This window comes from Medicago sativa, chromosome 4 (assembly GCF_051527215.1).
Source record: "Medicago sativa cultivar Bolivia chromosome 4, Bolivia_mono, whole genome shotgun sequence".
In the NCBI taxonomy this organism is placed as follows: domain Eukaryota; kingdom Viridiplantae; phylum Streptophyta; class Magnoliopsida; order Fabales; family Fabaceae; genus Medicago; species Medicago sativa.
Genome location: NC_140752.1, coordinates 85,161,246 through 85,176,790, shown reverse-complemented (window position 1 = coordinate 85,176,790; position 15,545 = coordinate 85,161,246). Strand labels below are relative to the sequence as shown.

At 32.1% G+C, this 15,545-nt stretch overlaps 1 protein-coding gene, 1 long non-coding RNA gene and 2 pseudogenes across 4 annotated transcripts; all 4 read right to left on the bottom strand.

The window, feature by feature from the left end:
* Positions 1 to 2,922: 2,922 nt before the first annotated feature.
* Positions 2,923 to 4,603, bottom strand: LOC146933018 (putative ubiquitin-conjugating enzyme E2 24; annotated as a pseudogene).
* LOC146933017 (uncharacterized) lies at positions 2,923 to 8,183 on the bottom strand. Of its 2 annotated transcripts, none has more exons than XR_015007308.1 (5): positions 7,644 to 8,183; positions 7,484 to 7,547; positions 7,244 to 7,284; positions 6,884 to 6,937; positions 2,923 to 4,804 (listed from the first exon to the last, which is right to left on the bottom strand). It is a non-coding gene; the product is annotated as an uncharacterized LOC146933017 (long non-coding RNA). The 2 variants fall into 2 exon arrangements; XR_015007309.1 differs by lacking the exon at positions 2,923 to 4,804 and adding an exon at positions 4,813 to 6,112.
* A 1,073-nt stretch (positions 8,184 to 9,256) lies between these two features.
* LOC146933016 (putative ubiquitin-conjugating enzyme E2 25 pseudogene) lies at positions 9,257 to 10,679 on the bottom strand (annotated as a pseudogene). Its single transcript, XR_015007306.1, has one exon. The product of XR_015007306.1 is annotated as a putative ubiquitin-conjugating enzyme E2 25 pseudogene (transcript).
* Positions 10,680 to 12,842: 2,163 nt separating this feature from the next.
* Positions 12,843 to 14,879, bottom strand: LOC146933015 (Reticulon family protein). Its single transcript, XM_085704734.1, has 5 exons — positions 14,586 to 14,879; positions 14,011 to 14,191; positions 13,484 to 13,625; positions 13,320 to 13,389; positions 12,843 to 13,134 (listed from the first exon to the last, which is right to left on the bottom strand). Exons 1-5 carry the CDS (start codon positions 14,716 to 14,718, stop codon positions 12,965 to 12,967), a joined length of 696 nt encoding a protein of 231 aa, XP_085560860.1. The 5' UTR covers positions 14,719 to 14,879; the 3' UTR covers positions 12,843 to 12,964.
* Positions 14,880 to 15,545: the final 666 nt, after the last annotated feature.

The following is a 15,545-nucleotide window of genomic DNA, read 5'->3' as shown; positions in this document are numbered from 1 at the left end:
GAGATATTGAAGACTACAACTTAGAGAACTTTCATAGAGGGCCTAAGGTGAAGGACACTATATACATAGGATGGAAACGACCTCAGGAAGGTTGGATCAAGCTCAACAGCGACGGTGCCTGCAAGGATCTGGGCCATATTTCCGGCTGTGGTGGTATTTTTCGTGATGCAGATGGTAAATGGATTAAAGGCTACACTAAGAAGATTGGAGCTTGTGATGCCTTACATGCTGAGATGTGGGGGTTGTATTTGGGTATAGAGTTGGCTTGGAGGGAACATTTTGATCATCTTATAGTGGAAAGTGACTTGAAGATATTGATCGACATGATTTCTGACAAGTTCAAGTTTAATGGGAATATCCCTATTTTAGTTCATCGTATCAGGAAGCTGCTGAGAATGGATTGGCATGTGCAAATCAACCATACTTGGCGCGAAGGAAATAGAAGTGCCGATTGGTTTGCTAATTTTAGCATTTCTGTGAATCATTTGAGTTTGGTCATTTTGGAGACTCCTCCTACTGAGCTTCAGAAGCTCATGTTTGATGATATTTCCGGGGCTTGCATGCCTAGGAATGTCCGGTTAACTTCGTAGTTTTTTTTTCTTTTCTCTTGGGCTTTGCCCTCTTTTTGTACCAAAAAAAAAACATGTATTTATTTATAAATAATAACTTACTCAATAGTAAATACAAAATAGTACAATAGATCCGTACATCCGATAGGTCCTATCGACCGTAGTATAGAAGTATTTTGTAATACATCACATTGTCTAATAGATAAGTATTATTTAATTAATGTTGTTTGCACTTCATTTCCCAAAAAAAAAAAATTAAAGGTTTAGCGTACTACGTTTAATATTCTTAATACAATTTTTCCTATGACTTATCTAACATCAAAGAAAATATATAATATAATTTATTGGTCTATATTACTATCAACAAGACCCGTGCGTCGCACGGGTCGACAGTAGGGGTGTGCATGTTTATGAAACGAACCTTATTTATGATTTAGTTCGGTTCATGTTACCATTTTATTAAAAAACCTGTTTTTTTTTATTGTCAATTTGGTTCAGTCCAGTTCAGAACCGATTCTTTCTATATGAATCGGGTTTCCTCCTAAACCTGCTGTTTTGTTTTCTTTTTGTCGCAATAATATCGTAATCGGAATCCTCTTTCTACTTCTTCGTCCATGACATTAATTTTGTACTTATTTTTCTTCCATGGAACCCTCTTACTCTACAAATTAGAATCATGTTTTTCCTTTTAAGAATCAAATCGCGTTTTCAGAAGAAGAGTATGAAACGGCTACACCGGTTCAATCATGTTGTGTAAATTCTTGATTTTACTTTCCAATCTTTACACCACTTAAGATCATTTTGTTAAATATACTAAAAATGATAAAGGTATGCTTGTGGCATATTTTCTAGAGGTCCATGGAAGATTCACATGCACCCAAACTCAGTTGTATCTTTTATACAAAAATGATATAAGTTTTTTGATATATTTAAATAAAAAAATACAAACTTAATTCTCTAAATGTATGTTCTAAGGATAAACCACCACGATTTTGTGAGAAAACTACATGTTATAATTAACTTCAACAAAATCATCATCCCCGTGATTTTGTAACCATTGATCCGTACATACACTAAATATGCTTCCTAAAGAAAGTCTCTAAATATGGTATAACATCTATATTATATTTCAAAACAATATTATATTTCATTCTCCAATTATATTCGAAAACCATGTTTATCATTAACCAAGATCAATTGTTTTAAGTAAATCATTATATTGGTCTATGTCTCTCTAAGTCACTCTTAAATTAGTTCATGACTCTCTTAATATTTCAAATTAATCTCTCTCTCTTTCAAAAGTTTTTCAATTAGATCTCTATCTTTATATTTTTTGTCATAGACCTAATTGATTTTATTTTTTTTACAAAGACATACATAATTTCAAACATGAGAAATTCTTAGGAGGTCCAGGACCAAAAAATTTTCTTTGGTCACAACCTATGAAGCCCGGATACTCCAAAATGGTGTCGTACCCGTGTCGGATACGTATCGGATACCGATACTCCGCGGATACTCCCGGATACGTATCCCAGAAGTATCCGAATGATTTAATTTAATTTTTATTTAAAAATATATTGGATACCTTAAGGATACGTTAAGGATACTCCCGGATACGTATCCCAGAAGTATCCGAATGATTTAATTTAATTTTTATTTAAAATTTTTATTTGTATTTTGATCACAAGTATTAATTTTTGTAAATTGGGATCATTATATTGGCCATTACTTGAAAAGGGTGACTATCTTCATACTACCTTTGGTATCATCATATTGCAGGTTGTTTATATGGTATGTTTTGGTTTAAAGGATGTTATCTTAGTTGGTGAATGGTCCATTGTATTTTGACTTGGTGTAATTAGTTTTAAGATTTCACCCTATTTATTTTTTGTGCGTTTATGTCTAATATATATATATATATATATATATATATATATATATATATATATATATATATATATATATATTAAAAAAAATTGTAAACGTATCCAAGCCGTATCGTATCCTAAATTTCAAATTTTTGACGTATTCGCGTACCCGTATCGTATCGTACCCGTATCTGTATCCGTATCGGGGCTTCATAGGCCACAACCAAAGAAAGAAGAGAGAGAAGAGAGAAGAGAGAGAAAATGGAAAGTATTTGTTTATTTGTGAAGAGAGAGAGAAGACAAAAACTCTATGTGTGACCAAACCAAATTTCTTGGTCCTGGTTCACACAAGAGTTTCTCTTTCAAACATAGTGATATACTCTAATTGTTTATTACATGAAAATGAAGCCATACATAATTTCAAACTATACTAACCTCACCTCTGCCAAGTTGCATTAAGGCACAAGCACGAATACTCTAGAGAGTGACATCAAAGAAATAAACTCTACCATATATATTTTTTGTTGCTTTAAGCACAAAAATAAAAAGGGATTGATTAAATACCTAACAAAAGTTAATTAAGTTTTTCTTTTCACTGCTATAAGTTATAAAATAAGATTAGTTCTTTCTAATTTACTAGTCCTAATTAGCAAAAAAAAAAAAAAAACTTCTATTTAACTTCCTAATTAGGTAATACTCTTCTTCTTCTTCTTCTTCTTCTTCTTCTTCTTCTTCTTCTTCAATCCCAAAGCTAGTTTGATCTTCCCTATAGCTTTCTTGAAGATTCCATCTCCACTGTTGGATTTCTCGTTCTTGACTTCTTCAAACTCCAACTCTTGAGGGAAACCCTCCAAGGAAGCACCACACTCTAGAAACTTTGCATACATACAGCGGTAAGCACACTGTAACGACTTCTTAAAAGGCTTGTTAACCTTAATAACCTTCGTGGTTGATGAACTCAAGTTGTTGCTGTTACAACTGTAATATCCAGGCAGCACACGCCCATTTGCATACTCTCTACGCGCAGCGAGAAGAACATGCCCTCGTTCACGAAAGTGTTCCATGACGAATTCCTTGAAATTCTTAGGTGGTTTCTTAATGAGGTAATAAACAGTGTAGCACATGAGAACGAAAGCATCTTCGTTGTAAGCACGTGACTTCTTTTTACTGAACACAGTATTAGGTGCGTTATAATATGGGTTCTCATTAAGAACGAGCCCTTAAATAGAAACTAAAACCTGAAGAATAGTCGAATTAGATGGGTCCCACTTTTCACACTTTTCACCATAATTACTCTTAAAGCTTATTAGGTCTTGCCATCATTTAACCTAATTTTTTCCCTCTAATTCTATTGCATTAATTGCTAATCACTTTAACCCTAAAAAATTTTCCCTCCCAATGGCCTTTTAGTTTGAATTTCACAATAACTAGACTTTCCACCCGTGCGTTGTAAATGTAGTAGATAAAAAGAAAATATTAATAGCACAATTCAAACTTATAATTTTAATGTCTTAATTTCGACTACAAATTTAATAGAAGTTTCTCATGTCCACAAATTTCGAAATACTTCTTTAAACACTACATTCGAAGTACTATCGATATAGCAGCAGCCCATACACACGACCACTATGCAGTTGATACAAATGAATATTTTGTTTTACTATTAAAACATATGAAAAACTAAAGGCATGCGCAAGAGCCAAACATGATAAAAAAAATTCAAAATCATCATCCAAAATTGTATGCAAACCTTAAAATTTATTCATTTATGTATATATAAATTTCGAAAGACTATAGTAATCAACAACTGATGAAGTATTAAGCAAGTATACCATTCTCATTGAAATACTCACCTCAAAATACATATTAAAATTGAAAGCAAGAGATAAGAAGAAAAAATATAAAATTTCGAATATGGGAAAAAAGAGAGTGAAATCAATAACTATTTTCAGCCACACAAAAAAGATAATAGACAACAATATCAATATTAAAACCCACTTCATATATATTGTACAGAAAGCAGAGAAAACACTTACTAAAAAAAAGATGTAACTTCCTTCAAAAAAAAAAAAAGATGTAACCAAAATGTAGAAAGAAACGCAAAGAATGCAGTAAATGCAGCATGTGGATATTCTTACCAAATTGGACCAGTGAGGCCAATGCCATAAACAAATTGTCGTAACAAAAAAAAATCAAAAAAGAAAAAATTTAGTTAAGCACTCAAATTAATTAAGAACTATAGTGTGTATGTGTATCTAAAACATGGTCTATGAAAAAGAGATGGGATCCTTTTGTCAATATTAGCAACCCAATATGGACAAATATTACCAAACCTTGAGTGAACATATATTCTCTAATCATGAAAATCTGATGCAGAAAAAGAAATTTATGAACTAATTAATAAAAGTTTAAATTACGAAAAACATAAATTGCTTCTCAATTCAAGAAGACTTGAATAATTAGGACAAACAAACAATACTTTTGACATAAAATCATGGTTCAAAGAAATCTTTAGCTAAGGATGAGTGTATATGCCCAAAAAGAGAAAATACTAAATAAGATGTCAGCAAAAAATTCAAAGTATTATATAAGTTGTTGAAGCTTAGAATTCATGCAATTTAAGAATAAACATATAGAGAACAATGACCAAAACGACATGTAAATCTAAAATCAAGAGATACTGATATCAAATTCCAAATGCCAGTATCCAAAATAGCCGCAACAGGAGACTTAATTCAAGTTATAATGAAATTAACAATATTCTTAAAAATGTGAAATTTGAAATTCAATTTCTTAAATAATGAGTGACATCAAATACATACTACAAATAGACAAACATGGGAATGTAAAAGTATTGGAAAAGACGTGGTTTAGTTTGACCCATTATTGTCCCTTTTGCTTTCTGTGTGATATGTGTGATGTAAGCATTTTGTGTGTCAGCGTGTCTTTTAGTGGATATAAGTTTGAATTTCAAAATGATAGTGGAAGAAAAATATGAAATTTGAATGTGTGTTAGTAGTAAGAGTTGTTTTTTAATAATAAAAGAAAATTTAAATTTTAAAATTTGAATGTGCATGTGTTAGTAGTAAGAATTACTTATAAATGATAGTGCATGAGTTTGAATTACCGCATTCGTTCTTCTCATAAAATGGAAACAACTTGGCATTTTTCTCAAATGAATGAATTAAAAATTGCAAACTAATAGACAACAGCCTAAAAGATGTGATTATAATAAACAAAATGAAGATTCTGTTAAGAAGAAGGCAAATTACAAAAACTTAAGTTCAATAAAGCACATCACAAAAATCAATGCTTATTTTCACCACATGTTATGCAGAAACTGAAACCATGTTCAAGAGGAATATAATTTATGCCTTCTATTTATGACATAGTAAATAAGCTTATTAATACACTAATCATGTTCAAGAGGAATATAATTTCACTGAGAGAAACAAAGTGGCAAAATGGTAAACAATTAACTGAATATTAACTACTAATAACTACTATTTTTGGTGTGTGAAACCGTGCTAACCAATAGAACAGCAAGCTAACTTTCATCCATTCTATACACTCTAAATTTTGCACTATACATCTAAGAAATAATAGACATTAATCCAATTTACCTTATTGTGCAAAGACAAATTACTTGAGCTGATTGACTAATTCCTACAATGACTGCATGTTTAGCCAAAAATAGAAAGTTATAGCTAGTACCAAAACACCCAAAAAAATAGATTAACAATCCACAACAAATAAATTGCACTGACAAAGCATAAGCAATTTTCTAAATTGGTGTAAATTACAAAATGAGCCTAGATTGATCTAATATACTACTCATGTTCTTGCAAACTTTAAATAACATGCAAACAATTCAGGAGAAAATACAGAAAAGGATTGTGTGTGTCAGCAAGTGTTTTAGTCCATATGTCTTTAAACCTCAAAATTAAAGTACAAGGAAAATTTGAAATTTGCATGTGTCTTGGTAGCAATAATTGTCGAAAAACTCTATTTAGCAACATGTTATCTGAATAAGTGCAAGTCAGTTTTCATTATGGATCATGTGATGTAAGCATTGTGTGTGTGTAAGTCAACCTGCCTTTTAGTGGATATTTGTTTGAATAACAAAATGATAGTGGAGGGAAATTTTGAAATTTGAAAGTGTTAGTGGCAAGATTTTTTTTTTAATAATGAAAACTGATAATCAAAAGCATATCTTAAATCCTGATATCTTCATAAATTATAAAGAACCATCAAATTAACATCAATAACATAAAAGTCTAGTCAAATCTAATAAGTTGAGTATCATTATCAAATTGAAAGAAACTACAAATAATGACAATCAAATGGGGCTATGTATAAAAATGATTTAATAGAAACAATTAATGGAAGGAACACCAAATACAAAGACCAAATGGAAGAACCTACAATAAATTTGGAAGAACTTACAAATAATAACAACCGAATGCTGCTCATGTTAGCAGTAGAGATAAAATCAACCGCCTGCAAATAAAATAATTGAATTGAATATGACTGCAACAAATAAACTCAATAGTATCACATAACTTGGCTGTTAATGCATAAAATAATAATTACTCCTCTTCCATGAGTACCATGTTCACTATAGCAAGTGTTATTGCAACTTTACCACAAACTCATCACAATTAAATTTAATAATTATAAAAGCTATTATTGTAGCAAAAAAAATAAATATAAAAGCTATTATAAAAGGATTTAATTAAGACTGCATATTAACCAACAGTGAACCATTCCAGAATCAAGAAATATGAGATTAGAGAGAGGACTAACCCATTGAAGACCACCAAAAGCATAAAATCGCAATGTTATTGCTGCATAAGAAGTAAAAACATCAGAAATTTTTAACTCTAAAAATCAGACTACAAATAAGAAAAGTTAAAAGGGTAGATAAGTTGCTCAAAGATTTCAAAGTACAGATAAATTAAAAATACCAAATAAAATTGGTTGGTCTCAAAATGCAAAATATAATAGATCTCTAAATCTGAAAATGAAAAATGGATGAATCATTACCTCCGTCCAAGAAGTGTGCGTCCTGGCTCATTCTTTCATTATGCAACAGATCCAAAATTCAAAACTACAAACACAAATAGTCAATGCTTAGAGAGATTTATGATACTATTAACAGATCGAAAATGGGTATTTTCGGATGAGAGATAGATAGAGAGAGAACCTGATGATGCTTTGAAACGGCGGAGAGCGAATTCCGACGCGGTGGTCAATGGTGGTCTCAAAATTGAACTTGGTAGAATGTATAAATGAATTAGTTGGTTTTGTAGAGGATGAAGAGAGGAAGATGATGGTGGCTTTCTTTTAGTGGGAGGAGGCCGAAATTGATCAAAAATGAAGAAAGAAGGTAGAGGAAAAATGGTGGAATTTTTGTTGTTGTTTTACGTGAGAGAGAAAGAGAATGAGGGAAGAGAGAGTGGTGGTAGGTTTGGTTGTGAGGGATAAAATGAGGAGAAAAGGGAAAGAAGTTTGAAATTAATGAGAGAGAAAGAAAGTAGAAAGTGGTGTTGATTAAGATGTGAGAAAAAGTAGGATGGAAAAGAAGATTTGAATTTTGAATTTTAAATTGAAGAGGGAAAATAATATAAAAAATATTTTAATGTTTGTATTGTGTGAATGCTTAAAATGACAAAAATAAAATGAGTTTTTAATGATGACGTGGCATTAGGGGGTTGAGAGATTGACACATTGGATTGGGATGCTAAAAAATGTAGGAGGCTTGTATATTATTAAGATAAGATCCGTCTTCTATTTTCTTTCTCGGGTTCACCTCTCAAACTCCAACCTCTTTTTTATCCGTCTTTACCAGTTTATGATGAGCTTGACAGAGGTGAACGGAAGGGTCAGGGTCAAGTAGCTTGCAATTTCTGTTTTTATGTAATGACTGCAAATCTTCCTAGTCAGTACTGATACGTTTTTGTTATCTGTTGGTACAGTTTCTATGTTTGATCATCCACTACAGCAAATAGGCTTTTATATGCATTTTATTTCAGTAGAAAACTTGATATTCTCTTCTGATATGGTCCTCTATTGTTGTATTTTAATGTCCTTTTATTGTAATTTTATAGAAGAAATAAAAAGCAATTTTTCATAATTCTATCCACACAAAGAAAAAAATAGATTGTAAGATAAAGTGATTTTTATGTTAGTAATCAAACACAAATACATTTCAACTTTTTTCAAAAAAATCTAATTTTTTTTATAAACTTAAACAAACTGACTCAAAATCATGGTACCTCATGATTTTGTCAAACCATCCAAACATATACTACATACACTAAATGGTAAGAGGGAGTAGTCAACTAAAAGCAACAACTGAACAATAACAGTAAGATTTCATTTTCTTTTTAATCATATCTTACTTTCATTTATTTAAAAAAAATGACATGTATTCTTTCGCACTATATATGATTCTCGTGAGATTAACTTAAGAAAGTCTCGAGATAAATATAACATCAATAATACAAAACTTAACTTTTGAGATAAATGATTAAGAAAATTGAAGAGTAAAGAGTTTTAACAAAAAGAAAAAAAAAAACTAGATTATTAGTATTCTTCAATTCAAAGACCGTATTTACCATTAACCAAAACCAAATTATTTCTTAATTATCACATAAAGATGAAGTCAAATAAAATTGGAAACTATACTAACCTCTTCTCTATCAAGTATCAAGTCGCATCAAAGCACAAGCTCGAATAAACTTTTTTTGAGAGGAGGCACGAATAAACTTCATTTAGATAAAAAGAAGTAAAACAAACAACACATTACAAATTAACTTTAACCTTAAATTGAAGCCAGAAACGTTTCATTCCAGAGAAATAAACTCCACCATATGTATCCTTTTTGTTGCTTTAAAGTTTAAGCACAAAAATAAAAGGGGATTCTTTACATCTAAAAACCTAATTTTTTTTTAACAATAAAAAATAATAATAATAAACTCCATGATCATGCAGAAAAAAACACAAACGTTTTGATGTATCACGTACTCTTCTTCTTCTTCTTCTTCAATCCCAAAGCTGATTTGATCTTCACCATAACTTTCTTGAAGAATCCATTCCCACCGTTGGATCTCTTGCTCTTCTTCTTCTTCTTTTTCTTTTCTTGTACCGCAATCTCCAAGTCTGGAAGAAAACCCTCCAAAGAAGCACCACACTCTGTAAACTGTTTAAACATAATGCGGTAAGCATACCGTAACGACACCTTCAAAGACTCCTTAACTTTAATAACCGTCGTCGTTGAGGAACTCGCGATTTCGTTACAACCGTAATACCCAACTCTCACGCGGCCATTCGCGTACTCTCTACACGCGGTGAGAAGAACAGAACCTCTTTCACGAAAGTGTTCCTTCACGAAATCCTCGAAATTCTTAGGCGGTTTCCGAATGAGGTTAATAACAGTGTAACACGTTAGAATGAAAGCATCTTCGTTGTAAGCACGTGACTTCTTTTCATAAGAAGAACGACTCACCGAACGGTAAATAGGTTCGTTGAAAAAAGGGTTCTCGTTAAGAACGAGTGCTTGAATAGAAACCAAAACCTGAAGAAGAGTTGAATTTGATGGGTCCCACTTCTCGCACTTTTTACCATTCCATGTGTTGACAAGGCTTAAACAAACTTTGCCGCTAGCGTACAGATTCGGGTTTAAACGGTACCCGAATGAATGGTATTTGATCCTTGGCGGGTTGTTTGGGTAATTTTCAGGGAACTGAATGTCGAAGAAGAAGAGACCGTCGTGGTAAGGAGTACCGGCGGCGCCGACGATGACGGCGCGGAGTAAATCGATGCGGCGTTCGTAGGCTTTGACGTGGATGGATTCAGGTAGATTCTTTTCGAGGATTTTCCATTCTTTCATGATTCGTTTGTATATAGCGCTCTTTGTGTCGCTGAAGCAGTTTCCGGCGATGTTCTTGTTGTGATATTTGTGATCGGAATCGTCTGAAACCAAGTCGAATGTGCTCTTTTTTTCCATCTTTGACGGCTCTTGTTTCACTCTCTGATCAAATAGTAATCCTACTAATAGTGTGTGTTTCTGTTATTATAGTACTGTACTGTAGATTAGGTAGTGCAGGAATAAAACGTTTTCGGTTGACCGACCAATCAGATTTAGGGATGTTAATGGAATTCCATGCGGATGGTGTGATAAGTTTACACACTTTATCCATATCTTAATTCATGAATTTTAAATTATCCATAAATTTATACACCTCCAGTCACTATTATAAGCAAAACTTTGCATTTTACATTCATTTAATTAATTATGTTTATTATAAACAGCATACATTATTAATTGAATGAATCTAAAATGCAAAATTTTGCTTATAATAATGACCGGAGGATGTACATATATTCATGGATAATATTAATTAAAAAACAAGAGTTTTTCATATGTTTTTTTTTAACAAAATCCTAAACAAAAGGTTTCTGATGAGTCAATAATTAGTGATTTTAATATAATATTTAAGTTTATTTTATTTGGATTTAATATGTTTTTATTTCCTTTTTAGAGTTATTTTACTTCAATTGCAAGTTATTTTATTTCTGGAACAAATATTTTAAAGATTACGTCTTGGAGCAAAAGAAAGGAGAATTAGAGCTAATTTGTGCCAAAAATATGAAGATCTTATACAAAAATATCTTGTGCAAAGAATTTGAAGATCCTTCACCAAAATATGAGCATAGGTGCGCCCCATATTGTCTTTTTGCTGCTTTTGCTTCTTCGACAAGCTGCATATTTTAGTGTTTCTGACCTAGAGCCCATGGTTTCTTGTGCAACACTTAGTGATTTAATTCTTGGGGCTCAAGTCAATGTTAGACTATAAATAGAGCAACCATCTAGCTTGTATAATCATCTTTTGTTCTTGGAATTCAATAGTGACAATTGTTTTCTTTAATAAAAGTTCTTCTTTTATATTCTTATTATTTTATTTATGTTCTTCTTCTACTCTTCTATGTTCTAGGTTTAAGGTTTGGTTTGTGAAGGTTATCCCAAGGCGCCTTTTTATTATTATTTTCAACCGTTAAAAATTCAATCTTTACAACTGTGCACCGGTATAAGTTAATTGAATTAACCAACTTCCTGTCGAAACGATACTCTTTTATTACTACACCGGTAAACTGTGCACTTGCGGATTTACTACATCAGTTTCTCATATGTTTTTTTTAACAAAATATAATATCCCTACATTACGGTAGCATAAATAAAATTCGTTATATTTAATAAAAATAAAGTTCGTGTAATAATAAATAACACTCACAGTATTGGGGTTTTTTGCTTAGAAAGTTGAAAGGTATTAAGCTTATTTGTGTAATTTACTCGATTAAATAGAGAGTATGAATATTCATGGGTGCATATACAATTAAATGATTATGTATCCATTAATTAGCGGATAGTTGAAATAACTGTTTATTTTATCCATGGAAGTCCATTATGGTATGCGCATCGTGTTCATGGTAGATTTCATCCACGAATGCAGATTTTTTTTGCCTTTTTAAATAAGATTCATTCTGGTGTGTACATATTTTCTCAAAATATACAGTATCGTACTAAATTTGATTTGATTTAAAATTTTAATCAGGAATATTAGATTTGATTCAAATTTGAAATGGAAAAACTTAACAAGTATCCTGCAGTGGGAATGATTCATTTAACATGTTAAAAGTTTTTTTTTTTCTTGAGGCATGTAACGCCCGAGGCTGATGAGGGCGGGGAGTGGTCCGGCTCCTGGCATGCTTCTAGGCAAAACTAAATCACATCGGAATGAGAGGGATCTTGAGGTCGTGCAGGTATGAGACTGCATGGTTGAAGGAAGGCTTATAAGAATTGTTTGGTACTACCTATATCAACAAGATGCATCTTCTTTTCGGTAGCTCATTCCATAAGAACTCCACAGTTAAGCGTGCTTGACTTGGAGCAATTTTGGGATGGGTGACATACCGGGAAGTTTCCCGGTAAGCGTGCGAGTGAGGACAAAACATGCTGAAAAGACTCGTGTTGGTTTGTGGGGTCAGTCGGCAATCCTGAAAGCAGTCTGGGATGTTACAAATGGTATCAGAGCAGACATCTCCCAGTATGATGTGGTTCGAGGACGAACCAAGCGGAAGCTGTGGTTCCTACTCATAATAATTTCTATAGACGGTTTGTCAAAAAATAATTTCTTTAGACGGATAATGTTAATGAATTCATATAGTATCTCCTTTAGGCGGAATATGTGATAGATGAACTCTATTTTAAGTGATTAACAGTAAGATTATTGTTTAAGAAATTTCGGTTCTATTTCATTTTTTGACGGTGTTTGGTTTTTTCAAAAGAAAAAAAAGTCGTATTCCATCATCCCAATTTTTGTACAATCCCCATTGCCATGTATAGCATGTGAAAATATCTAATAGAAACTTTATATTTATTACAATACTATATGGATCATATTGTCCATAAAGTTTACATTAGATGCTCTACTCACACAAGTGATTCAATTTAAAAATAATTGTCTATGTGATTTTCTTTTCCTTCACTGGTCCTCGTGGAATTTTGTTGAGATATCTTTTCTTAAACCTTCTATATTTCTTCCTCAGATCTACTATGACATGTCCAGCCAGATTGTTAATTTCTTCCTCATATCGATCATACACAATTGGCAGTGTTTGTATACAAAGAAAACCTTATCAACCATAAAGAGGACAACTTAGTATATATACTTATTGGAAATAATAACAATTCAATTAGAAAAATTGAATTAGTTACTAAAATTAATAATAAAATACTAAAATTAAGAATAAAATTGTACGTAATTTCCTCTTCCTTAATTCATTTTTTTAATAGCAATGTGCAGAAGTTAATTCTTACCAATATATAGCAAATTGATAAAGTTGAAGTAGGTTCCAATCACTGACAATATATAGAGGCAAACATTGATCTGTGAAAATAAGTTTAAAAAGAAAGGTCAAGTTCACTATATTGATTGAGAATTAGAGTCCAATAAAGTGTTAGTATTTGTGATAGTATGATACCAGAAGAAATATTGGTAGGTCCGTTCCACACGATATGTGAAGGAACATTCTTAGTAATTGGTTCAATCTTCTGTGGACAATGAAAGCAAGCTCTTGGAAGAAAGATTCTTGTAAAACAGTTTCTAGGAACTGCGGATCATTCCTGAAAAATAAAATTTAACAGGCAAAGAAAATGTGGTAAAGTAGATAAATTTAAAAATGTCATTTGGTTTGTAAGGAGAGTAAAGAAATATACCACTATCATTCTAATTAGTTTATGGAAAAAGCTTACTTGTGCCTTAATAAAAGCTGTTACATATAACACAAAGTGACAAAAATTTCCTTCAAAGTTATCAGCTCATGTGTTCAACATGACTTATTGAGGCAAATAAGATAATGGTAGGATGGTAACATTGATGCAAAAGTGAGTCCTTAATTGAGTCCGGACTATAAGTACTTTTTGGCAACATATATGCATGCTAGTGGAGCAAAATTACCTCAAACATTTTATTAATTCACAATTATGAGGGCTAAAGTAAAATGTGTACCATTTCAAGATATCTGCAAGTGTAGACCATAGGTATATCACAAGCATTGTGGTGATGGAAATGTGACAAAGAAGTGTCACAATATTGTACTCAACAACCTCAAATAGGAACCAAATTAATGTTATCCCAAGCAAAAACGCAGCTGATACATTTCTGTCCCTCCATAACAACACATCAGCCACTACACATTTATCAACCAAATCATTATGAACAATTCATTGAGTCTCAAAATTTCATCTAAGCAATTTGATTAGTTTAATGCTAGAAAAGAAGTGAAAAAACGATTAGTAACTTTTTTTCGATCAAGCCTAACACCTTCATTTGTTCTGGCAAAATACAAGGGAAAATAAACTGAGTAGTATTTACCATAGAGTAAGTTACAATTTAAGAATTTAAGGAGAGTGATTTTATTTTTGTGTATATGGCTTTGTAATTTTCATTGTCAAATATGTATCGTGTTCCTTTTGTTAACTTTCATTTTCCTTCATGCTATTTTTGTTTGTGGGGACTATTTTGTTACATGTCCAAATCAAATAATAAATAAAATGTAAGAGAAAGTGACAAAGATGGTGTACCTTTTCCTCCACCAAGAATTTCATGAAGTGGCTTTTCATGTGGAAATATCATTGCTCGAGATTTGCCAATTTCATCATCAGAATCAGAGGATGTATTATGATGCGCCATATTACTTCCCTTAATTTGTTGCATTGTGATGCCATTAATTATGAAACCGTTTTTATATTATTGTTGCATAAGCAAGAGATTTCATGCTCAATACTGAAGTAAGGTATGGGTTGGAGGTTTCTTAAACTTGAGGGTCATTTTGCATCTTTGCTAGCTACTACCCCTAAGGAAGTAATCCAATCCCTTGAATCGGGATGAGTATGTATGTTATGTTGGCATGCAATTCTGTGGACTTTTCATACAATGCACGCCAAGTTGATACTGATAGATATTTTGTATTCCTATTCACGTTAATTATTTGTCCTTCGCATGGTGGTAGCCAGTTTTTTTTATCAGGCTCATCATATTTAAAGGTCTAAATCCCTTAAAAAAAGTTTAGAAGTCTAACATAAATTTTATAGTGAATTTTTTTTTTAAAAAAAAAAAAACATAAGACTTGTAAAAAATCGATAGGTCCGAGGTTGAACATAGTCATAGAGGATATAAGACTTTGATCTTTTTAAACGAGGATTGTCCTCATTTATAAACACATTGTCAGAAAATTTCTTATTCGATATGAGACTCTTTAACACTTCCCTTTACACCTAGGACTGGACATCTGGAGCGTGGACATAAATGGTGGGCGACCCGATCGATAACGGAAAACTGATACCAGGTGGCCCAACGGATTTTGGAGGAGGCTCTGATACCATCTTAGTTAGAAATCGTGGTTGAACCTAACACAACCCCACAAAACCAGCTTGTGAGGTGATGATTGCTCACACTTATAAACACATTGTCAGACCATCTCTTATCCGATGCAGAACTCTTTTAATTGGATATAACTTTTCTCATGTTTAATGTCTAGCCAT